This window comes from Rhinatrema bivittatum, chromosome 17 (assembly GCF_901001135.1).
Source record: "Rhinatrema bivittatum chromosome 17, aRhiBiv1.1, whole genome shotgun sequence".
NCBI lineage: Eukaryota > Metazoa > Chordata > Amphibia > Gymnophiona > Rhinatrematidae > Rhinatrema > Rhinatrema bivittatum.
The window spans coordinates 55,483,373-55,507,614 of NC_042631.1; the positions used below are offsets into that span (position 1 = coordinate 55,483,373).

General features: G+C 47.1%; 1 protein-coding gene across 2 annotated transcripts in view; it reads left to right on the forward strand.

The window, feature by feature from the left end:
* Nucleotides 1-24,242, forward strand: part of LOC115079357 (sodium/hydrogen exchanger 11-like) — a 561,464-nt gene that overhangs the window by 105,361 nt on the left and 431,861 nt on the right. For both annotated transcript variants that reach the window (XM_029582861.1, XM_029582862.1), the window contains exon 2: nt 16,848-16,996. In XM_029582861.1, the coding sequence (XP_029438721.1) occupies nt 16,848-16,996 (149 nt within the window). The remainder of the gene's footprint in view (nt 1-16,847; nt 16,997-24,242) is intronic.

Below are 24,242 nucleotides of genomic sequence, written 5' to 3' on the forward strand. Positions count from 1 at the left end.
AGTCCAGGCCTTGTGTTCCTACAAGTGTTTGACCTCGACTGCTTTGCCTGTCAGTCCAGGCCTTGTGTTCCTACAAGTTTTTGACCTCGACTGCTTTGCCTGTCAGTCCAGTCCTTATGTCCCTAGGTGGGATTGACTTCTGTCCTCGACTGCTTTGCCTGTCAGTCCAGGCCTTGTGTTCCTACAAGTGTTTGACCTCGATTGCTGTGCCTGTCAGTCCAGGCCATGTGTTCTTAAAAGTGTTTGAGCTCGACTGCTTTGCCTGTCAGTCCAGGCCTTGTGTTCCTACAAGTGTTTGACCTCGACTGCTTTGCCTGTCAGTCCAGGCCTTGTGTTCCTACAAGTTTTTGACCTCGACTGCTTTGCCTGTCAGTCCAGTCCTTATGTCCCTAGGTGGGTTTGACTTCTGTCCTCGACTGCTTTGCCTGTCAGTCCAGGCCTTATGTTCCTAAAAGTGTTTGACCTCGACTGCTTTGCCTGTCAGTCCAGGCCTTGTGTTCCTACAAGTGTTTGACCTTGATTGCTGTGCCTGTCAGTCCAGGCCTTGTGTTCTACCAGAGTTTGACCTCGACTGCTTTGCCTGTCAGTCCAGTCCTTATGTCCCTAGGTGGGATTGACTTCTGTCCTCGACTGCTTTGCCTGTCAGTCCATGCCTTGTGTTCCTACAAGTGTTTGACCTCGACTGCTTTGCCTGTCAGTCCAGGCCTTGTGTTCCTAAAAGTGTTTTACCTCGATTGCTGTGCTTGTCAGTCCAGTCCCTATGTCCCTAGGTGGGATTGACTTCTGTCCTCGACTGCTTTGCAAGTCAGTCCAGGCCTTGTGTTACTACAAGTGTTTGAACTCGACTGCTGTGCCTGTCAGTCCAGGCCTTGTGTTCCTACAAGTGTTTGACCTCGATTGCTGTGCCTGTCAGTCCAGGCCATGTGTTCTTAAAAGTGTTTGAGCTCGACTGCTTTGCCTGTCAGTCCAGGCCTTGTGTTCCTACAAGTGTTTGACCTCGACTGCTTTGCCTGTCAGTCCAGGCCTTGTGTTCCTACAAGTTTTTGACCTCGACTGCTTTGCCTGTCAGTCCAGTCCTTATGTCCCTAGGTGGGATTGACTTCTGTCCTCGACTGCTTTGCCTGTCAGTCCAGGCCTTATGTTCCTAAAAGTGTTTGACCTCGACTGCTTTGCCTGTCAGTCCAGGCCTTGTGTTCCTACAAGTGTTTGACCTTGATTGCTGTGCCTGTCAGTCCAGGCCTTGTGTTCTACCAGAGTTTGACCTCGACTGATTTGCCTGTCAGTCCAGGCCTTGTGTTCCTACAAGTGTTTGACATCGACTGCTTTGCCTGTCAGTCCAGTCCTTATGTACCTAGGTGGGATTGACTTCTGTCCTCGACTGCTTTGCCTGTCAGTCCAGGCCTTGTGTCCCTAGAATTGTTTGACCTCGACTGCTTTGCCTGTCAGTCTAATCCTTATATCCCTAGGTGGGATTGACTTCTGTCCTCGACTGCTTTGCCTGTCAGTCCAGGCCTTGTGTTCCTACAAGTGTTTGACCTCGACTGCTTTGCCTGTCAGTCCAGTCCTTATGTCCCTAGGTGGGATTGACTTCTGTCCTCGACTTCTTTGCCTGTTAGTCCAGGCCTTGTATTCCTACAAGCGTTTGAACTCGACTGCCTTGCCAGTCAGTCCAGGCCTTGTGTTCCTACAAGTGTTTGAGCTCGATTGCTGTGCCTGTCAGTCCAGTCCTTATGTCCCTAGGTGGGATTGACTTCTGTCCTCGACTGCTTTGCCTATCAGTCCAGGCCTTATGTCAATAGGTAGGATTGACTTCTGTCCTCGACTGCTTTGCCTGTCAGTCCAGGCCTTGTGTTCCTACAAGTGTTTGACCTCGACTGCTTTGCGTGTCAGTCCAGTCCTTATGTCCCTAGGTGGGATTGACTTCAGTCCTCGACTGCTTTGCCAGTCAGTCCAGGCCTTGTGTTACTACAAGTGTTTGAACTCGACTGCTGTGCCTGTCTGTCCAGGCCTTGTGTTCCTACAAGTGTTTGACCTCGATTGCTGTGCCTGTCAGTCCAGGCCATGTGTTCCTACAAGTGTTTGACCTCGATTGCTGTGCCTGTCAGTCCAGGCCTTATGTCCCTAGGTGGGATTGACTTCTGTCCTCGACTGCTTTGCCAGTCAGTCCGGGCCTTGTGTTACTACAAGTGTTTGTACTCGACTGCTGTGCCTGTCAGTCCAGGCCTTGTGTTCCTACAACTGTTTGACCTCGATTGCTGTGCCTGTCAGTCAAGGCCATGTGTTCCTACAAGTGTTTGACCTCGACTGCTTTGCCTGTCAGTCCAGGCCGTGTGTTCCTACAAGTGTTTGACCTCGACTGCTTTGCCTGTCAGTCCAGTCCTTATATCTCTAGGTGGGATTGACTTCTGTCCTCGACTGCTTTGCCTGTCAGTCCAGGCCTTGTGTTCTACAAGAATTTGACCTCGACTGATTTGCCTGTCAGTCCAGGCCTTGTGTTCCTACAAGTGTTTGACTTCAATTGCTGTGCCTGTCAGTCCAGGCCTTGTGTTCCTTCAAGTGTTTTTCCTCGACTGCTTTGTCAGTCCAGGCCTTGTGTTCCTACAAGTGTTTGACCTCAATTGCTGTGCCTGTCAGTCCAGGCCTTGTGTTCCTACAAGTGTTTGACATTGATTGTTGTGCCTGTCAGTTCAGGCCTTGTGTTCCTACAAGTGTTTGACCTCGACTGCTTTGCCTGTCAGTCCAGTCCTTATGTCCCTAGGTGGGATTGACTTCTGTCCTCGACTGCTTTGCATGTCAGTCCAGGCCTTGTGTTCCTACAAGTGTTTGTCCTCGACTGCTTTGTCAGTCCAGGCCTTGTGTTCCTACAAGTGTTTAACCTCAATTGCTGTGCCTGTCAGTCCAGGCCTTGTGTTCCTACAAGTGTTTGACATTGTTTGCTGTGCCTGTCAGTCCAGGCCTTATGTCCCTAGGTGGGATTGACTTCTGTCCTCGACTGCTTTGCCTGTCAGTCCAAGCCTTGTGTTCCTACAAGTGTTTGACCTTGACTGCTTTGCCTGTCAATCCAGGCCTTGTGTTCCTACAAGTGTTTGACCTCGATAGCTGTGCCTGTCAGTCCAGGCCTTGTGTTCCTACAAGTGTTTGACCTCGACTGCTTTGCCTGTCAGTCCAATCCTTATGTCCCTAGGTGGGATTGACTTCTGTCCTCGACTGCTTTGCCTGTCAGTCCAGGCCTTGTGTTCCTACAAGTGTTTGACCTCCACTGCTTTGCCTGGCATTCCAGGCCTTGTGTTCCTACAAGTGTTTGACCTCAATTGCTGTGCCTGTCAGTCCAGGCCTTGTGTTCCTACAAGTGTTTGACCTTGATTGCTGTGCCTTTCAGTCCAGGCCTTATGTCCCTAGGTAGGATTGACTTCTGTCCTCGACTGCTTTGCCTGTCAGTCCAGGCCTTGTGTTCCTACAAGTGTTTGACCTCGACTGCTTTGCCTGTCAGTCCAGTCCTTATGTCCCTAGGTGGGATTGACTTCTGTCCTCGATTGCTGTGCCTGTCAGTCCAGGCCATGTGTTCCTACAAGTGTTTGACCTCGACTGCTTTGCCTGTCAGTCCAGGCCGTGTGTTCCTACAAGTGTTTGACCTCGACTGCTTTGCCTGTCAGTCCAGTCCTTATATCTCTAGGTGGGATTGACTTCTGTCCTCGACTGCTTTGCCTGTCAGTCCAGGCCTTGTGTTCTACAAGAATTTGACCTCGACTGATTTGCCTGTCAGTCCAGGCCTTGTGTTCCTACAAGTGTTTGACTTCAATTGCTGTGCCTGTCAGTCCAGGCCTTGTGTTCCTTCAAGTGTTTTTCCTCGACTGCTTTGTCAGTCCAGGCCTTGTGTTCCTACAAGTGTTTGACCTCAATTGCTGTGCCTGTCAGTCCAGGCCTTGTGTTCCTACAAGTGTTTGACATTGATTGTTGTGCCTGTCAGTTCAGGCCTTGTGTTCCTACAAGTGTTTGACCTCGACTGCTTTGCCTGTCAGTCCAGTCCTTATGTCCCTAGGTGGGATTGACTTCTGTCCTCGACTGCTTTGCATGTCAGTCCAGGCCTTGTGTTCCTACAAGTGTTTGTCCTCGACTGCTTTGTCAGTCCAGGCCTTGTGTTCCTACAAGTGTTTAACCTCAATTGCTGTGCCTGTCAGTCCAGGCCTTGTGTTCCTACAAGTGTTTGACATTGTTTGCTGTGCCTGTCAGTCCAGGCCTTATGTCCCTAGGTGGGATTGACTTCTGTCCTCGACTGCTTTGCCTGTCAGTCCAAGCCTTGTGTTCCTACAAGTGTTTGACCTTGACTGCTTTGCCTGTCAATCCAGGCCTTGTGTTCCTACAAGTGTTTGACCTCGATAGCTGTGCCTGTCAGTCCAGGCCTTGTGTTCCTACAAGTGTTTGACCTCGACTGCTTTGCCTGTCAGTCCAATCCTTATGTCCCTAGGTGGGATTGACTTCTGTCCTCGACTGCTTTGCCTGTCAGTCCAGGCCTTGTGTTCCTACAAGTGTTTGACCTCCACTGCTTTGCCTGGCATTCCAGGCCTTGTGTTCCTACAAGTGTTTGACCTCAATTGCTGTGCCTGTCAGTCCAGGCCTTGTGTTCCTACAAGTGTTTGACCTTGATTGCTGTGCCTTTCAGTCCAGGCCTTATGTCCCTAGGTGGGATTGACTTCTGTCCTCGACTGCTTTGCCTGTCAGTCCAGGCCTTGTGTTCCTACAAGTGTTTGACCTCGACTGCTTTGCCTGTCAGTCCAGTCCTTATGTCCCTAGGTGGGATTGACTTCTGTCTTCGACTGCTTTGCCTGTCAGTCAAGGCCTTGTGTTCCTACAAGTGTTTGACCTCAATTGCTGTGCCTGTCAGTCCAGGCCTTGTGTTCCTACAAGTGTTTGACCTCGACTGCTTTGCTTGTCAGTCCAGTCCTTATATCTCTAGGTGGGATTGACTTCTGTCCTCGACTGCTTTGCCGGTCAGTCCAGGCCTTGTTTTCCACAAGAGTTTGACCTCGACTGATTTGCCGGTCAGTCCAGTCCTTATGTCCCTAGGTGGGATTGACTTCTGTCCTCGACTTCTTTGCCTCTTAGTCCAAGCCTTGTGTTCCTACAAGTGTTTGACCTTGACTGCTTTGCGTGTCAGTCCAAGCCTTGTGTTCCTACAAGTGTTTGACCTTGACTGCTTTGCCTGTCAGTCCAGGCCTTGTGTTCCTACAAGTGTTTGACCTCGACTGCTTTGCCTGCCAGTCCAGTCCTTATGTCCCTAGGTGGGATAGACTTCTGTCCTCGACTGATTTTCCTGTCAGTCCAGGCCTTGTGTTCCTACAAGTGTTTGACCTCCACTGCTTTGCCTGTCAGTCCAGGACTTGTGTTCCTATGTGTTTGTCCTCGACTGCTTTGTCTATCAGTCCAGGCCTTGTGTTCCTACAAGTGTTTGACCTTGATTGCTGTGCCTGTCAGTCCAGGCCTTATGTTCCTAGGTGGGATTGACTTCTGTCCTCGACTGCTTTGCCTGTCAGTCCAGGCCTTGTGTTCCTACAAGTGTTTGACCTCGACTGCTTTGCCTGTCAGTCCAGGCCTTGTGTTCCTACAAGTGTTTGACCTCGACTGCTTTGCCTGTCAGTCCATTCCTTATGTCCCTAGGTGGGATTGACTTCTGTGCTCGACCTCTTTGCCTCTTAGTCCAGGCCTTGTATTCCTACAAGTGTTTGACCTCGACTGCTTTGCCTGTCAGTCCAGGCCTTGTGTTCCTAAAAGTGTTTGACCTTGATTGCTGTGCCTGTCAGTCCAGGCCTTATGTCCCTAGGTGGGATTGACTTCTGTCCTCGACTGCTTTGCCTGTCAGTCCAAGCCTTGTGTTCCTACAAGTGTTTGACCTTGACTGCTTTGCCTGTCAGTCCAGGCCTTGTGTTCCTACAAGTGTTTGACCTCGACTGCTTTGCCTGTCAGTCCAGGACTTGTGTTCCTATAAGTGTTTGTCCTCGACTGCTTTGTCTGTCATTCCAGGCCTTGTGTTCCTACAAGTGTTTGACCTCAATTGCTGTGCCTGTCAGTCCAGGCCTTGTGTTCCTACAAGTGTTTGACCTCAATTGCTGTGCCTGTCAGTCCAGTCCTTATGTCCCTAGGTGGGATAGACTTCTGTCCTCGACTGATTTGCCTGTCAGTCCAGGCCTTGTGTTCCTACAAGTGTTTGACCTCCACTGCTTTGCCTGTCAGTCCAGGACTTGTGTTCCTATAAGTGTTTGTCCTCGACTGCTTTGTCTGTCATTCCAGGCCTTGTGTTCCTACAAGTGTTTGACCTCAATTGCTGTGCCTGTCAGTCCAGGCCTTGTGTTCCTACAAGTGTTTGACCTTGGTTGCTGTGCCTGTCAGTCCAGGCCTTATGTCCCTAGGTGGCATTGACTTCTGTCCTCGACTGCCTTGCCTGTCAGTCCAGGCCTTGTGTTCCTACAAGTGTTTGACCTCGACTGCTTTGCCTGTCAGTCCAGCCTTGTGTTCCTACAAGTGTTTGACCTCAACTGCTTTGTCTGTCAGTCCAGGCCTTGTGTTACTACAAGTTTTTGACCTCGATTGCTATGCCTGTCAGTCCAGGCCTTATGTCCCTAGGTGGGATTGACTTCTATCCTCAACTGCTTTGCCTGTCAGTCTAGGCCTTGTGTTCCTACAAGTGTTTGACCTTGACTGCTTTGCTTGTCAGTCCAGTCCTTATGTCCCTAGGTGGGATTGACTTCTGTCCTCGACTGCTTTGCCTGTCAGTCCAGGCCTTGTGTTCCTACAAGTGTTTGACCTCCACTGCTTTGCCTGTCAGTCCAGGACTTGTGTTCCTATAAGTGTTTGTCCTCGACTGCTTTGTCTGTCATTCCAGGCCTTGTGTTCCTACAAGTGTTTGACCTCAATTGCTGTGCCTGTCAGTCCAGGCCTTGTGTTCCTACAAGTGTTTGACCTTGGTTGCTGTGCCTGTCAGTCCAGGCCTTATGTCCCTAGGTGGCATTGACTTCTGTCCTCGACTGCCTTGCCTGTCAGTCCAGGCCTTGTGTTCCTACAAGTGTTTGACCTCGACTGCTTTGCCTGTCAGTCCAGCCTTGTGTTCCTACAAGTGTTTGACCTCAACTGCTTTGTCTGTCAGTCCAGGCCTTGTGTTCCTACAAGTTTTTGACCTCGATTGCTATGCCTGTCAGTCCAGGCCTTATGTCCCTAGGTGGGATTGACTTCTGTTCTCAACTGCTTTGCCTGTCAGTCTAGGCCTTGTGTTCCTACAAGTGTTTGACCTTGACTGCTTTGCCTGTCAGTCCAGTCCTTATGTCCCTAGGTGGGATTGACTTCTGTCCTCGACTGCTTTGCCTGTCAGTCCAGGCCTTGTGTTCCTACAAGTGTTTGACCTCGACTGCTTTGCCTGTCAATCCAGGCCTTGTGTTCCTTCAAGTGTTTGACCTCGATTGCTGTGCCTGTCAGTCCAGGCCTTGTGTTCCTACAAGTGTTTGACCTCGACTGCTTTGCCTGTCAGTCCAGTCCTTATATCTCTAGGTGGGATTGACTTCTGTCCTCGACTGCTTTGCCTGTCAGTCCAGGCCTTGTGTTCCTACAAGTGTTTGACCTCGACTGCTTTGCCTGTCAATACAGTCCGACTGTTCCTAAGTGGGATTGACTTCTGTCCTCAACTACTGTGCCTGTCCATCCTGGCCTTATGTTCCTACAAGTTTTTGACCTCGATTGCTTTGACTGTTCATCCAGGCCTTATGTCCCTAGGTGGGATTGACCTCTGTCCTCGACTGCTTTGCCTGTGAGTCCAGGCCTTATGTTCCTACAAGTGTTTGACCTCGATTGCTTTGTCTATCTGTCCAAGCCTTATGTCACTAGATGGGATTGATCTCTGTCCTCGACCGCTGTGCCTGCCTGTCCAGGCCTTACATCCCTACAAGGGCTGTGTCTGTCCATCCACTGTCAAGGCCTTACGTCCCTACAAGGGCCTGACCTCTAATGCTGTGTGTGTCCTTGCAGGCCTTACTTCCCTACCAGGGCTCGACCCCTAACGCTGTGCCTGTCTGACCAGCTTGGAGCTAGGATATAGTTTTCATGACTTTCATAATACTGGCCATTTTCCCAAGATGTTTCTTAGTTGCTACATTAATGTTTCTAGTGCTATAGAAAACTGGTGGTAGTTGTACTCTAGTTTATCCTCTGTGTTCCCATTGTTTACAGAGGCACTATATGGTACAAAGTCAACATAGGTTGATATTGTAGATTTGGACTTGAGTAGCAGTTTTCTTATTTCTGAGAGCTCTTCAAGTTCCTTTGTCATCAGCTGAAGTGCATAAGTACAGTCAGTAGCTTCTGGGTATTCACTAGATGCCAAAGGAAACACCCAACTCTAGGGGTGAACCCGTTCTAGGGAGTCCTTTCCTGCACAAAGGAAAGGGAACTCTCTCCTGGGCCAGCCTGTCTTTCCCCTATCAAACCCACAGGGACCAGACTACCTCCACTCTGCCAGCTTGTCTTGCCCCAATCAGCTTTCTGCCACTCTGCCTTGATGACTCACTCAGCTCCTTGTGGTGTTCTTACAAAAATGAGAGATTGTTGAAATTGCCAAATTATTCACATTCTGTCAATATGTTGCCTTTCAGATCACTGTAGCAGAGGAAAGCTGTAGCAGAAGAAAGCTGATAATAGTTTTCTGTGTCCTCTTCACTTGTCTAGAAGATTGTGGGTGTATCATATGTGAAGTTTACTTTCATGTCCATCAGTGCTCTGAATATAGGCATGGAACTTCCCAATTGTGGGATCTTGTTGCAGTGGTTGTATGTCTGTAGCTTTGGGGTTTGCATGTTTTGATTTCTCCTCATCATGGGATGATATCTCCTTCTCCAATTCCAGGGCTGCAAACTTGTTCTTCAGCTCAAGGAAAATCAGAGCCATGATGTAGGTTAGAGTAGCCATAATAATCTGGGTTTAGCTGTCATCTCATAGTCTTACGTTATTCTCTGCTTGAGTTCTCCATTTTAAATGTCATGATAAGCATTTCATTGATATAGTCTTTATTCTCCTGGATGCCTTGTGCAGAAAGATCTTAAGATCAGCAGGAGAGAGGTGACATGATGAGGTGAGCCTGAGAGGATGTGGAATTCTCAAATCCTGGGGTTATCCTCCTGCAATCACCTTTAATCCAAAGTTTTGAGAGTCCCATCAAATGAACCACAGCTATTTCTGAAAGAGCATATGTTGATTGAGAAATATATGCAGAAATCTCAGGGAGTAATGTCAGTGAAGGTGGGGAAGAAAGAAAAAGAGAAACCCTAAGTAGCTGACAGCAAAATGATGGCCACTAAAGAAACACCAGTGACTTGCTCTTCAAATGAGTCATTACTGATAGAAATAACCACAGTGGTAATAACAGTGATACAAGAACAGCTATCTACAATTTTGGAGCAAATAACAGATTTAAAAAAGTCACTGATGGAGTGTTGTTAGGGTTGCCAACTGTATGGATATTCTCTGGACAGTATGGATATTAGAGGGACTGTCCAGAAGCAAAGAGGAGAGCTAAAATGTCTGGAAAATGTTGGGATTTTAGCCCTCCAGGTCTAGTTATAGTCCCCTCTGGAATATCCTCTACCACACTCTCCAGCCCAGCACCACAGTGTATCAACTAAATATTTCCCCAGCCTTGCTATTCAGATATATGACTATAGTATTATTATTATGTACTGAAAAGAAAAGCTTATTTCTGTTGTGAAGGTGGACCCTTGGCCTGAGGTGGTGTAGGCGCTACCCGTAGGGAAACCCTCATGGGTCCCCACTGTTGGGAGGTGGGACTGAAAGGGAAGTGGAGGCTGACTGGAGCTTCGCCAATACCAGCCCTTGTTCCCCGCAGGTTGAGCCCTTGGGTACCGGGGCCAGCTGGTTTTAGTCGGGCCTCCATGTGGTTGATCCTGGAGAGAGTGTGCACGGCAGGGCACCAGGAAGCAGTGGAGATACAGAGTCCAAAGGAGCAAGGTTAGAGACAAGTTCTGGTTCCAGAAGCCCGGACAGACAGAAGCAGGCAAGCAGTTAGGAACAAGTTAAGTGCGGGCATGCAAGCAGGCAGGTGCCTAAGAAAGGCCAAGCCCAAAGCAGTCAGCTTGAGACAAGGTCAGGTTCAAACTGAAGTCAGGGCAGTTGGCTGGACAAGGTCAGGTTCAAGCTGAATTCAGGGCAGGCGGCTGGAGATAAGGTCATTTTTTTTTTTATTACCATACTGGGTCAGACCAAGGGTCCATCAAGCCCAGCATCCTGTTTCCAACAGTGGCCAATCCAGGCCATAAGAATCTGGCAAGTACCTAAAAACTAAGTCTATTCCATGTTACCGTTGCTAGTAATAGCGGTGGTTATTATCTAAGTCAACTTAATTAATAGCAGGTAATGGACTTCTCCTCCAAGAACTTATCCAATCCTTTTTTAAACACAGCTATACTAACTGCACTAACCACATCTTCTGGCAACAAATTCCAGAGTTTAATTGTGCGTTGAGTGAAAAAGAACTTTCTCCGATTAGTTTTAAATGTGCCACATGCTAACTTCATGGAGTGCCCCTAGTCTTTCTATTATCCGAAAGAGTAAAAAACTGATTCACATCTACCCGTTCTAGACCTCTCATGATTTTAAACACCTCCATCATATCCCCCCTCAGCCGTCTCTTCTCCAAGCTGAAAAGTCCTAACCTCTTCAGCCTTTCCTCATAGGGGAGCTGTTCCATTCCCTTTATCATTTTGGTCGCCCTTCTCTGTACCTTCTCCATCGCAATTATATCTTTTTTGAGATGCGGTGACCAGAATTGTACACAGTATTCAAGGAGCAGTCTCACCATGGAGCGATACAGAGGCATTATGACATTTTCCTTTTTATTCACCATTCCCTTTCTAATAATTCCCAAGCTGAAGTCAGGGCAGGCAGCTGGAGACAGGGTCATGTTCAAGCTGAAGTCAGGGCAGGCAGCTGGAGACAAGATCAGGTTCAAGCTGAGGTCAGGGCAGGTGGCTGGAGACAGAGACAGGTTCAAGCTGAAGTCAGGGCAGGTGGCTGGAGGCAAGGTCAGGTCCAAGCGAGCATCAAAAGCCAAGAAATCCATCCAGAGCGTGGTCAGGAACAAGTGAGGGTCAAAGCCAAGGAATCCATCCAAAGGGTAGTCAGGAAACAAAAAGCTGAAACTGGAATACAAGGACTGGAACAGAAACACAGAGACTGGAACAAGGCCAGATTCAAGAACAAGAAAATGAATGAGCAGCAACTAAGCACACGACAGAAAGCGTGGAGACTTGTTGCCAAGACAAAGACCGAATGGCGAAGCCTGCCTTAAATAGTAAGTCCAAGAGACGTCATCATCCGTGGCTGCGGGAAGGTTTCCCGCTGCAGCCCCTTTAAAGTCAGTGAAGGTTCACGCATGTGTGCCTAAGGCAGACAGGCTGGAACTAGGTGATGGCAGCGTCTCTCCTCGATGCACGTGGGGAGACCCGACTGGGACTGGAAGAAGCCACAGAGCTGCCGGAGGAGCCTGGGAGCATATCAGGAGTACGAGTGCATAGGCAACTGCCTACCGCTGCCAAGGAGGAATGGCCAGGTCCAGAACCCGGGCATTGGGGTGAATGGGGCCGGCCACAGGCCTGCCATGGCCGGGAAACACAACAGTACCCCCCCTTTACACCCCCCCTCTTGGAGGTCTGAGTTTGCCCGGATGGGCTTGGTGGAACTGTCAAAGCAGCTCTTTATCCATGATGTTACAGACTGGTTCCCAGGAATTTTCTTATTTATTTATTTATTTATTTATTTATTTAAAATCTTTTCTATACCATCGCTAAGTTATATACCATCGCAACGGTTTACATGTAGGCACATATTTAATGTAAGTAAAAGTGTACTATAGTACATTCTAACAGGTGACGTCAAAGGTTCGGTTACAATATATCATTAGACAAAATAATTTTTAGAGAACTGGGTGATGACCGTACCCCTTCCAAGAGAGGAGGAACTCCCAACGGTGGCCTCTCCTCCGGATATCCAAGACTTCTTGTACTCGGTAGATTGTGTCAGTCTCCAAGATGACTTGAGAGGGTACTGGAGTCTTACGGGATGGCCAAGAGAGCACTAGAGGTTTGAGTAGGAAGACGTAGAAAAAATTGTGTATTCCCAGCATGATTGGCAGACAGAGCCAATGCGTCGAGCAACCAGGAAAGGCTCGATATACCTGGGAGCAAACTGCTGGGAGGGGAGCTTCAAACAAATATGGCGGGTGCTCAGCCATACTTTGTCACCAGGTTAGAATTCAGGAGCAGGTTTGCGAAGAGCGTCCAAGAATTTCTTGGCATGTGTGGCCACTTGGCACAATCGTTGGTTAGTGGGCATCCATAAGGTCTGTGTCAGAAAGCTCTGTTGTTAAAGCTGGTATTTTAGCAATCTGTAGTTATTTAGAATAGTTGTGGGTGGATCCTTGGACCAGTGGCAGGTGACCACGCCCTCAGGGGAAATCCCGAGAGCGTCAGGCTTAGTGTAGGAGATAGACACACACTAGTTCTTTTATTAGACAGTATAGTAAACCACCAGGGGTGGCAGTAGTGAGCTGGAAGCACCCGGCTGGGCTGTAGTCCCTCAGGTATTGGAACAGCGATCCCAGGGTGGCTGAGCTGTAGAGAAACTAAGGCAGTGAGTAGACATTATATGCAGAGTTCTGGAACAAGTCCTTGATGGTAACACTCACACAATAGTCTCTTAAGGCAGCCCTGGAGATGGAATGCATTAGGCCCTCAAGGAGCGAGTACCTAGACCCAGGAAAACCTCTGAGAGATAGATGGAAACTCAAAATGTAGTAAGCAGCGATGACTTCTTAACAGAAGTGGTATTCAGGAGCAAGTCCGGGACGTGGGCCCTCGAGGAGCGAGTACCGGTTCCGGACTGCGACCCGCAAAGAAAAAGAGAAAGCAAGGCCCCCGAGGAGTGGGTACCTCTAGTGAAGTCCAAGGAGGCAGAGTAGCTAGGGTTGTGGAGAGCGAATCCCATCCGCAGCGAACAGGAGGAAGCTAGATAACCAATCCCTTGCTAACTCGTCTTGTTAGCGAAAACTGAGACCTTAAATATCTGGAGCTGGTGACGTCATCTCAGGGGGATGCCCCTGAGGTTCGCGCCAACGCTGGTACATCAGTCAGGCCGCGCGCGTGCGCGTACCCTTAGGCATCTGGTCAACATGGCGGCTTGCAGTGTCTAGCCGGTCTGGGACCACTGGAGGAGGACAGCCTGAAGACGCCACAGCAAATAGCCTTCCATCAATCCCGAAGGGAGTCGCCAACGAGGTAAGGTGGGCGGAGCAGAGATGTCGGACAGCGACGGACACAACAGCCTGAAGGGCGTCCGCAGGTGCCTGGGCTGCTGTAGAAAGCACCGAAAGAGAGATCGGCAAAGGAGGCCTTGGCTGTCTACCTTACACCAGAGAAAAAGGGGAGACTCCCGTGGTTGCAGTGATGTGAGAATTATGAAAAATTTCAGCCCACGGGAGTAGTTGGGCCCAGTTGATGGGGATGGTAGGCAGTGGTCAGGCTGATGGAGATCCCAAATTTTTGCATATGGAGCGCCAGTAGAGGGCATCAAACTGAGGACACTGTCGGAGGCAATATCTTCAGGTAATCCATGGAGACAGAAAATGTGGAGAAAGATTAGATGTGCAAGGCGGGAAGTGGCACAAAATGAGCCATCTTGGAGAACCTCTCCATGATCACCCAGATGACAGTGTTCCCCGTCAACATTGGAAGGTCCACCACAAAATTGGTGTTCAAGTGAGTCCAGGGTTCTTCAGGGGCAGGCAGAGGCTGCAGCAGGCCGCAGGTTTGGCCCACAGGAGGTTTCTATTGGGCACACGTAGGACAGGAGTCTACATAAGCACACATATCAGAGGACATGGAGGGCCACCAATAGTAGCGCTGTAGGAGGGACAAAGTCCGGGCATATCCAGGATGGCCAGCTACTCTAGAATTGTGTGCCCATTATAGCACTTCTTCACGAAGCCTACGGGGCACCACTGTTTTCCCCGTAGGCATGGTCACGGTGGCAGACAAGAAAATGCAGGCAGGATCGATGATTTGCCGAGGCTCTTCTTGGGAGTCCTCGGGTTCAAATACATGAGAGATTCTTTTTGGCGGGCCATATCAGAGGTCAAAGTCAAATCGGATAAAGAATAATGCCCATGGGGCCTTGCAAGCATTTAAATGTTGGGCTTTCTAGAGATGCTCTAGGTTCTTGAGGTCTGTGAAAATTGTAAACTGATGTTGGGTGCTCTCCAGCCAGGGGCACCATTCCTCGAGAGCAAGTTTAATTGCAAGCAGTTCTCGATCCCTGATGCTATAATTTAGCTCCATGGGGAAGAACTTATGGGAATAGAAGGAACAAGGGTACAGAACCCCTTTTGGGGAATGCTGATTCAATATTGCTCCCAGCTCCAATGGCAGAAGCGTCAACTTCAACAATGAAGGGTCAGTTCAGGTCTGGGTGACGCAAGCAGAGTCCTAACAAGAAGGCATCTTTCAGAGCTTGAAAGGCTACAATCGCCTCTGGGGTCCAATTCCTCATATCATTACCCTTACGAGTAAGGGCCTTGAGGGGTGCGGCAACCAGAGAATAATTGGCTATGAAATGGCGGTAGTAGTTGGTAAAACCAAGGAATCGCTGGAGTGTTCAGAGGCCCATAGGTTGGGACCAGTCTTGGATGCTTCGTAGCTTACTGGGGTTCATGGAGAAGCCATGTCGGGAAATGATATATCCTAGGGAAGGTAAGCTCTGCTTCTCAAACAAGCACTTATCTAGCTTGGCAAATAAGTGATTCTACTGCAGGCGCTACAGCACCACCTCCTTCTCTTTGGCCTATCAGCCTTAGCTGTGCGCGCGTCTCTCCAGGATTTATAGGGGCCGCGGCAGGATCAGATGCTCAGAGCTTGCCTTGGCAATAGGTCTCCATGCTTCTCTGCTGTGTGCTTCGTTGATGATCCAGTTCCTGTTCCAGTTCCATTTCCTGCTCCAGTACCACTTCTAGTTCCAGTTCATGTTCCAGTAACTGCTCCAGTTCCAGGTCTTAATCCAGTATCTGTTCCAGCTCCATTTCCTGTTCCTGCCCTACCTTCGAACAGACTTCCTTGGCTTGATCCGGACTTGAACCTGACCTCGCCTATAGCTGCCTGCATCTGACCTCTTGCCTGGACCTGACCTTGCCTATAGTCGCCTCTCCTCCAACCACTCAGCCTGAACCTGATCTCGTCTCTAGCTGCCTGCCTTCGACCCGCTACCTGGACTCGACCTTAGCTCTCAACTTGCTAGGACTCTCCGACTCTGCTGCCTTCCAGCAGTCTGCCCTCTGGACACCTCTATCGGGATCAACCACGTGAATGCCAACCTAAGTCCAGCCGGCCTCGGTATCGAAGAGCTCAACCTGCAGGGAACGAGGGCTTGTATTGGCAAAGCTCCAGTAGGCCTCCACTTCCCATTTGGCCTTGTCTCCTGACTGTGGGGACCTATGGGGGTTTCCCCACAGGTGCAACAACACCACCTCCGGCCAGGGATCCACCTCCGCAACATTTCCTCCATGGCAGAAATAAAGTAACGCAGCAGAGAATCTGGGCACGCACATCTCTTTTACATGCCTTAAAATGCCCATGACCCACCCAGACCACTCCCATTCCCTGCTCCTTTTTGAAAATTTTTGAGATGTGTGTGCAGCAGGAAATACATGCACATCTGGGCAGCTTTTAAAATTCGGATGGCATGCGTGAGCCTGACTTGTGCGCACATCCCCTAATTAATGCACATGCTGGGCTTTTAAAATTCACCTTTTAAATAAATTGCCCTCATAGGGGTAGATTTTATAAATTTGCGCGAGCGCATACTTTTGTTCGCGCACCAGGCGCGACCAAAAGTACGCTGGATTTTATAAGATACGCGCGTAGCTGCACGTATCTTATAAAATCCGGGGTCGGCGTGCGCAAGGGGGTGCACGTTTGTGCAACTTGCGCGCGTCGAGCCCGGCGCGCGCTGCCTGTTCCCTCCACCCCCCCGCACCTTCCTCTCCCTTCCCCTACCTAACCCACCCCCCCCCGGCCCTATCTAACCCCCCCCCTACCTTTGTTGCCAGATTTACGCCTGCCGAAAGCAGGTGTAAATCTACGCGCACCAGCAGCCTGCTGGCGCGCCATCACCCAACCTGGGGTCTGGTCTGGAGGCCTCGACCATGCCCCCGGGCCGGTGCCACGCCCCCGGTCCTGCCCCGAACCGCCCCCTGACCCCGGGCACGCCCCGGACACGCCCCTCCCCCGCCCCTTTTATGAAACCCCGGGACTTACGCGCGTCCCGGGGCTCTACGTGCGCCGGCGGCCTATGCAAAATAGGCATGCCAGCGCGCGAGTGTCCTGCGCGCGTAAATCCGGCCGGATTTACGCGCGCAGGGCTTTTAAAATCAGGCCCTCAATGTACAAGAAGAAATGTTTTTAAGTGAAGGGGATGTTATAGAGCAAGAGCTCATGACATATGGCTCAAAAGGCAGTAAACTCAGGAATAACAGAAAATACTTCTTCACAGAAAGATAGTGAATATATAGAACAGTTCTGGGGAGAAGGAAATGGCAAAAGCAGTAACAGAATTTTAAAAATGCATCATAAAAACATGGTTGATCTTTAGCTGCAAAGAAGTTAAGGGAAAGCCTGAGATCAACGAGGGTGTATTGTAATATGTAATAAATTGGGAAAGGAGTTGGGCTTTATAGTCTTTATTTGCCATCATATTCTATGTTTCTTGGTTAAATACCTAACTGGTGGGTTTTCATTTTGAACTTCTAGGTTTATTGGAGCGTGATTATCCAGAGGTGGTAATGTCTGTGAAAACCAGCCAGGCAATCCGGACTGTGCTGAATAATGCCATAGAAACTTTGAATATTTTAACAACAGGAGGAGTTATTGATCTCAAGGAAGGCGCCAAATTAGAAAAGGTAACTTAAAAAACATTTGATCAATATTCAGATATTTTGTTCAGCTAAGTTTGGGACTTAGAGAGGGACCCTTCAATCCAAGGAGACACAAGGAGAATCACTGGAAGATAAAATGGCATCTAGTTCTCCCAGCCAATGAAGGTTCAACTCCTCCCCTGTTTTTATATCAACCCAAGGAAATCTGTGCATATAAGAGCTGTGCACTGCAGTGGTTCTCTGAAGAATCCTGCAATCTGATGAGACACAGGAAGAGTTGCTGGAAGATCATATAGTATGCAGTTTTAGTTCTCCTGGCTGAGGAAGGGAGATTCAATCCTCCCCCCACTTTGATGTCATTTTGGGGAGACTGGTGCCTATGAAATCTGCACCCTGTGGCATGCAGTTGCCAGTATGCAGCTGAAGCCATATGCCAAAGGGATAACCCCTTGGAAAAATTTTGAAGTATGTTAAGAGAACAAGAAATTTGACTAGTGTCTTCTGTGAACTGTGAGCCCCCTAACCTCCAGGAGTTACTTTGGAGAAGGGTTCTGTTTCCTAGATACCTCAGTCACTTCCTATGGGTAAGAAGAGGAAGGGGAGTCATCTGGGTTGTTTTATTTGAGCCTGTTTTGCTCACTTTTTTAACTCAGTTGATCTTGGATAGTTTTGTGACTCCCCTGCCACAAGTGAAAGATTTGAGAAGGAATGGGTTTGGTGTATTACTATGTGTGTAACATAGTAATGTATTAATGACAACAGATAAAGTCCATCCAGTTTGCCCAGCAAGCTGCTTATGGTTGTAAATGCCACTGTGCAGGATACTCCCATGCCTTGTGATAAGGATAGTAACTACCACTTTATTTATTTATTTATTTATTTATTAATTAACTTTTTATTTACCGACATTCGTGGAACACATCATGCCGGTTTACAAAGAACTCAGGCGGGAAATACAATAAAACAATATAACAATAACAATATAACAATATAACATTAATAACAGAAACAAAATTCAGAATACAAAATGAACCAAAGGAGCGATAACGAAAAAGGGGGGAGGAAGGGGGAGGGAGAGGTGGGGGAGGATAGGCAGGGGGGCAGGGCATGGGGGGGGAGGGAGGGTAGGGGTAGGGGGGTGTGGGAAAAGGGGGGTGGGGAGCGGGAGGGGGAAAGGCATAGCTAGATGAAGTATAAAACAAATATAAAATAGAAAAGAGGGAGACTATGTACAGTTGATGTATGTACAGGTACTATTAACTTAAGTAGTCCTACGGAAGTGTTGGAAAATCGGCCGTATCAATTGGGCGACGGTATTCACTAGGATATAGTTTATTTAATGGGAAACTGGAGGTGTAAATGGAGAGAGGAGTACTAGGGGAGAAGGTGGCGGCTGGGAGGTCCAGGGATCTAGGGATGGCTAGGTGGGGGAGAGGGGATGGGGATGGGTCTTTATGCAGGTTGCAACCATGCCTTCTATTAAGGGTAGCAACTGACACTTCATGCAGGTTACCTCTTGACTTCTGTTAAGGGTAGTAACTACTGTTCCATGCAGGTTACCCCCATGCACTCTCTTTTTCATTTCCAACCTCTATCCTGTAGGGATCCACAGTGTTTATCCCATGCCCTTTTGAATTCATTTACTTTTTTTTTCACCCTCACCACCTCTTCTGGGGCCCTCCCAGAAGAGGTGGTGAGGGCATCCACCATACTCTCCATGAAGAAATATTTCCTGATGTTGGTTTTGCGTCATCCCCCTGGAGTTTCATTTCTTGACCCCTAGTTCTACAGCAAAGGTTTGAAAAAGTTTGAAGAGCTTGCATCTGAAGGTCTATATCATATCTCCCCTACACCTCCTCTCCAGGGTATATATATTTAGGTCCTTCAACTTCTCCTCATAAGTCTTCTGATACAGACCCCACACCATTTTGGTCACCCTTCTGGACTGCCTCCATCTTTTCTCCATCCATTTTGAGATATGATCTCCAGAATTGAGCTCAGAATTGCAGGTGAGGCCTCATCAAGGACATGTACAAGAGCATTATCAACTCCTTTTTCTTACTGGTCATTCCTTTATGCAGACTAGCATCTTTCTGGCTTTAACTATCACCTTGTCACATTGCTTCGCTGCCATCAGCTCACCAGACACTATTACCCCAAGGTCTCTTTTGGTCTGTGCATTAGTCTTTCATCTCCTCATTGTATACAGTTCTTTTGGATTACTACAGTTCAGATGCATACGTTTTGCCATACTCAGTGAGACCAAAGGTCCATCAAGCCCAGTAATTTGTTTCCAACAGTGGCCAATTCAGATCACAAGTTTCTGGCAGGATCCCAAAAGCTTGATAGATTCCATGCTACTTATCCTAGGTATTAAGCAGTGAATTTCCCCAAGTTCATCTGATGTTTAAAATTCTTCATTTAATAATAATGGACTCTTAAGAACAATACTGAAATTTTTCCATTTGTTAAGTATAATTTAAAAAAATATAATAAGAACAAATAGTGACATCTGTTATATTTTTGGCTTTTGAAACCCTCATCCCTCCCACTTACATTCCCTCCCCAATAATGTTAAGGCATATCTCTTGTATCACTCCATCCTTACATACTTTGGAATTTACATACCCATGGTCTGTAGAATATATATCTGTTATCCATACTGGGGAATGCCTCTCCTCCCTCACAAGATGAAAACATGAATATAATTATCTCCTTATCTATCAAAAATGTGTCCTGATCTCCCTTCCTAGTACCTCATCCCTCTTCATCCCATTAGTATCCTTCTATATACAGTAATATAACAAAAACAAAAAGTTTAACTTACATACAAACATAGAAATGACAGCAGAAAAAGACCAATCGACCCATCCAATCTGCACAGCAAGCTCCCATACTTATTTTCCCATCCAGTCTGCCCAGCAAGTTCCCACACTTATTTTCCCATACTTATCTGTTTCATCAACCACCAAGTTCAGGGCCCTTGTTGGTAACTTTTTGATTCAAATTTCCTGCCATCCCCTGTCATTGATGCAGATAGTAATGTTGGAGTTGCATCAAAGGTGAGCATAAGGCTTAATGGTTAAGGGTAGTAACCGCCACATCAAGCAAGGTACCCCGATGCTTGGTTACCAAGACTGTACAGATCAATGCCTTGTTGGATGTCATCTGAATGTAAATCCTGTTTTCAACATTTCCCCCTACCGTCAAAGCAAAGAGCAGTGCTGTATATGCATTCAAAGTGATGTATCAGGCTTAATGGTTTAGGGTAGTAACCACCTTAATAAGCAAGCTGCCCCCACGCTTATTTGTTTACCCAGATTTATTTATTAATTTATTTAAGAGTTTTTATATACCGTCATTAAGTTATTCACCATCATAACGGTTTACAATAGGGCACCAGTAAAAAATATGGGTTGTACTTTACATAGGTGGTGCCAGTAGTATTCGGTAACAATAAGGCGTTTATTAGGGGGATTAAGTGTTTCATAGCAAAATGTCCTGAAGGTTGCCTACAGTTAAAAAAATGTTGAAATAATTCAGTAAGGGTTTATAAAATTAGGCATTCGGTGCTTTATGCCGCATAACTTTTACTTCATTGCCCGCATCAGTTTTCTTTCTTGAAGGCTTGTATGTAAAGCCAGGTTTTGAGCTGTGTTTTGAAAAGTTTATGATTGCTCTGGAGTCTAAGGTCAAGGGGCATGGAGTTACATAAAATGGGACCGGCTAGAGCCAGAGCTTGCTCTCTTACTTGGGTCAGTCTTGCGGTTTTCACAGAAGGAATGGGAAGGAATGCTCTGTTTGCTGACCTTAGATTTCTGTGTGGGACATGTACTCTAAGTGCTGTGTTCAGCCATTCTGCTTTATCGTCGTGGATAAGTTTGTGTATTAGGCACAGTGCTTTGAACTGTATTCTTTGTTCTATGGGAAGCCAATTAGGGTGGCGAGCATATCTGTTATGTGATCTCTTTTGTTTTTTCCAGTGAGAATTCTTGCAGCAGCATTTTGTAAAATCTGTAGAGGTCTTATTGTAGTATTAGGTAGGCCTAGTAGCAAGGCATTACAATAGTCTGTGCTGGCGAAAATCAGCAATTGAAGCACAGTATGGAAATGTGGTAATGATAGTAATGGTTTGAGTTTTCTTATTATCATGAGTTTAGCATATCCTTCCTTAACCTTTATTGATATGTGTTGTTTGAGGCTTAGTTCATTGTCAATTATTACTCCGAGATTGCGAACTTTCTTTGCTAAGTCAATTTGTTGGTTGTTATTGAGAAATATTGGGGTTTGTGTAATGTTCATGCTTTTCCTTTCTAAGTGTATGAATTCGGTTTTATCAATGTTGATTATTAGCTCCATTTGGTTTAGAAGTTGTTTTATTATTTCAAGATACATCATGGCTAGGCCTATTGTTTTTCAATAGTTTCATCGATTGGTAAGATTAACTGGATGTCGTCAGCGTAGATGTAGTGTATGATTCCAAGTCCAGCGAGGAGATGGCATAGTGGCAGAAGATATATGTTAAACAGCGTAGCAGATAGTGCTGACCCTTGTGGGACTCCAGTTTTCAAGGTAATTTTGTCCGTTAGCGTGTTTTTAATTTGAACTTGAAATGTTCTGTTATTTAGATATGATTTAAACCATTTGATTGTTTTGTCTTGCATACCTATTTCTTCGAGCCTTTTGATTAGTATTATGTGTCAAAAGCTGCAGATAAATCTAATAAAATCAGAATATATTGTTTACCGTTGTCGAACCCTCTTAGTATATTATCCGTTAGTGCGAGTAGGAGGGTTTCAGTACTATAGTGCTTACGGAAACCGTACTGGGATGGGTAAAGGATATTGTTGTTATCTAAGTGCTCAGACAACTGCGTTTGTACTGTTTTTTCGATTAATTTGGCCATTAGAGGTAAGTTTGACACTGGTCTGTAGTTTGCTAGTACATGGGGGTCCATGTTTTTCTTTTTGATTGTTGGTTTGATGATTGCTCCTTTCAGTGTGTCTGGCATGTGTCCTTCTTCTAGGGAGTAGTTTATAATTTTTGTGAAAGTAGGCGCGGTGATTTCAGTAAGCTTTTAGATTTCTGCTATGGGTAGTGAGTCTATTTGGTGTGGGGCAGGATTTAGTTTCTTGATCATGTTCTCAACCTGATAGTCTGTTATTTCGACAAAATCGGACCATGGTGTCACGTCTCTTTTACACATTTTAATCTCTTTTTTGGGTGTCTTAAGAATTTTGTTTCTCAGGGTCTCAATTTTGTCATTGAAGAATCTCGCTATTTCATTGCATCTGTTTTCGGGTATATTCTCTGGTGAGTTTGCGTTGTCTTTAGTAAGATTATCAACTATTCTGAATAGGGTTCTGGGGTTATTCATGTGTTTCTCTAACTTTGTGCTAAAGTAAGTTTTTTTGGCTTCGAGGATTGTTTTTTTGTAAAAGGCTAGTTGTTTTCGATATTGTGTCAGATGGTCGACTGATTTGCGATTTTGCCAGATTTTCTCTATTTTCCTAAGTTTTTGTTTGAGTTCCTTAATTTGTTTCGTGTACCATGGGTTTTTTTGTTTTGGTTCTTTTGCGATTATGGTTTTTTGCGGGTTTATGTTATCCACTAACTTTCTAGTCAGGTTGATCCAGGCTGTTGTTGCTGTAGTACAGTCTGGGTGATTAAAATAATTAAGTTCATCTTGTAGTTTGTCTTTTAGTGTTTCCCTGTTAAAAAGGGGGGCGATAAGTGATTATCATTGGTTTCTTTTTTGGTTTTTCTATTATTTTTGTAGCTGCTAATGTGGTTTTAATGAGAAAGTGATCTGACCATGGTATTTGTGTGTAACTAGTGCTTTTTTCTACGAGGTGATTAGTGTTTATGAATGTGAGGTCAAGTGAGTGTCCGGCCCTATGTGTGGGTTTGTCTGTGATTAGCTGAAAACCAAGTGCATTCATTGCATCTAATAGTGTCTGGCAGGTATTGGATGGGGGTGTTTTATCCATGTGTAAATTGAAATCTCCTAGTACTATGGTGGGTTTTGCCGTGTCTAAATGAACTGTGAGAAATTCAATTAACGGTGAGATGTTTAAGTCTAGTAAACCGGGTGGACAATATAAGAGGCAGATTTGGAGGCTATGGGTTTCAAAGATGGCAATTTCATGGTTATTCGGTGGCGAGAAGGATTTTAATTTACAGTTGAAATGTTTTTCGATTATCAACAGTAATCCGCCCCCTCTTTTGTTTATTCTGGGGATTGAGAAAATATCATAATTTCTGTATGCTAGTTGATTTTTTATGACTGTATCGGATATTTTTAGCCAGGATTCAGTTATAGCTATGAAATTTGGTTTAGTGTCAAATAAAAGGTCTGTGATTACAGGGAACTTTTTGAAATTGATTGTGCATTGACTAATAAAAAAGTTAGCATGAAAAATTTGCTTGCATTAACGTAGTTGTTCGTTTTGATATGAATGAGGTTGTTTGGGTTAGCCAATTTTGTTTCCTTATAGTTGTTTGAATTGTATGTTGTGTGACGGAGTGTACGGCTATACTTACCATGATTGCAGCAGGTCTGGATTGGTTTTCTTTCGGGTCTGTCCTGGTCCATGTTTGGCTCTGTGAGAGGAGAATTTATGTGAGCTGGTCTGTCTTTTTCTGGTGCGAATGAAGGGGCGAACACAGGGGCATACCCCTTTGTCGCACCCCTTTGGAGCGCTCCGCCGGCGTGCTGCGCCTCCGGCTGGGTCGGCGCTCTTTTATGCCCCCCGGCGCGCTCCTGTGACGTCACAGGCGTCGACCGTGGGGGCGGAGCGCCGTTCCTACCGTCGGTGACTGAAGGAGAGAGGGAGAAAAGAAAGAAAAGAAAAAGGTTAGAGCGAGCAGTGCAGCAGGGGAGAGGTAAGCGGGGACAGGTAGGCGGAGAGAGAGGGTCCGGGGGAGGTTGCAGGCAGGGAGCGGCAGGTAGAGCAGGCAGGATGCGGCGGACATGAAGCAGAAGGGCCTCCGGTGGTCTTCGAGGCAGTGGTGGGGGCACAAACTTCCAGCCGGGTCGGCACTCTTTTATGCCCCCCGGCGCGCTCCTGTGACGTCACAGGCGTCGACCGTGGGGGCGGAGCGCCGTTCCTACCATCGGCTTGTCGGCGACTGAAGGAGAGAGGGAGACAAGAAAGAAAAGAAAAAGGTTAGAGCGAGCAGTGCAGCAGGGGAGAGGTAAGCGGGGACAGGTAGGCGGAGAGAGAGGGTCTGGAGAGGTTGCGGGTAGGGAGCGGCAGGTAGAGCAGGC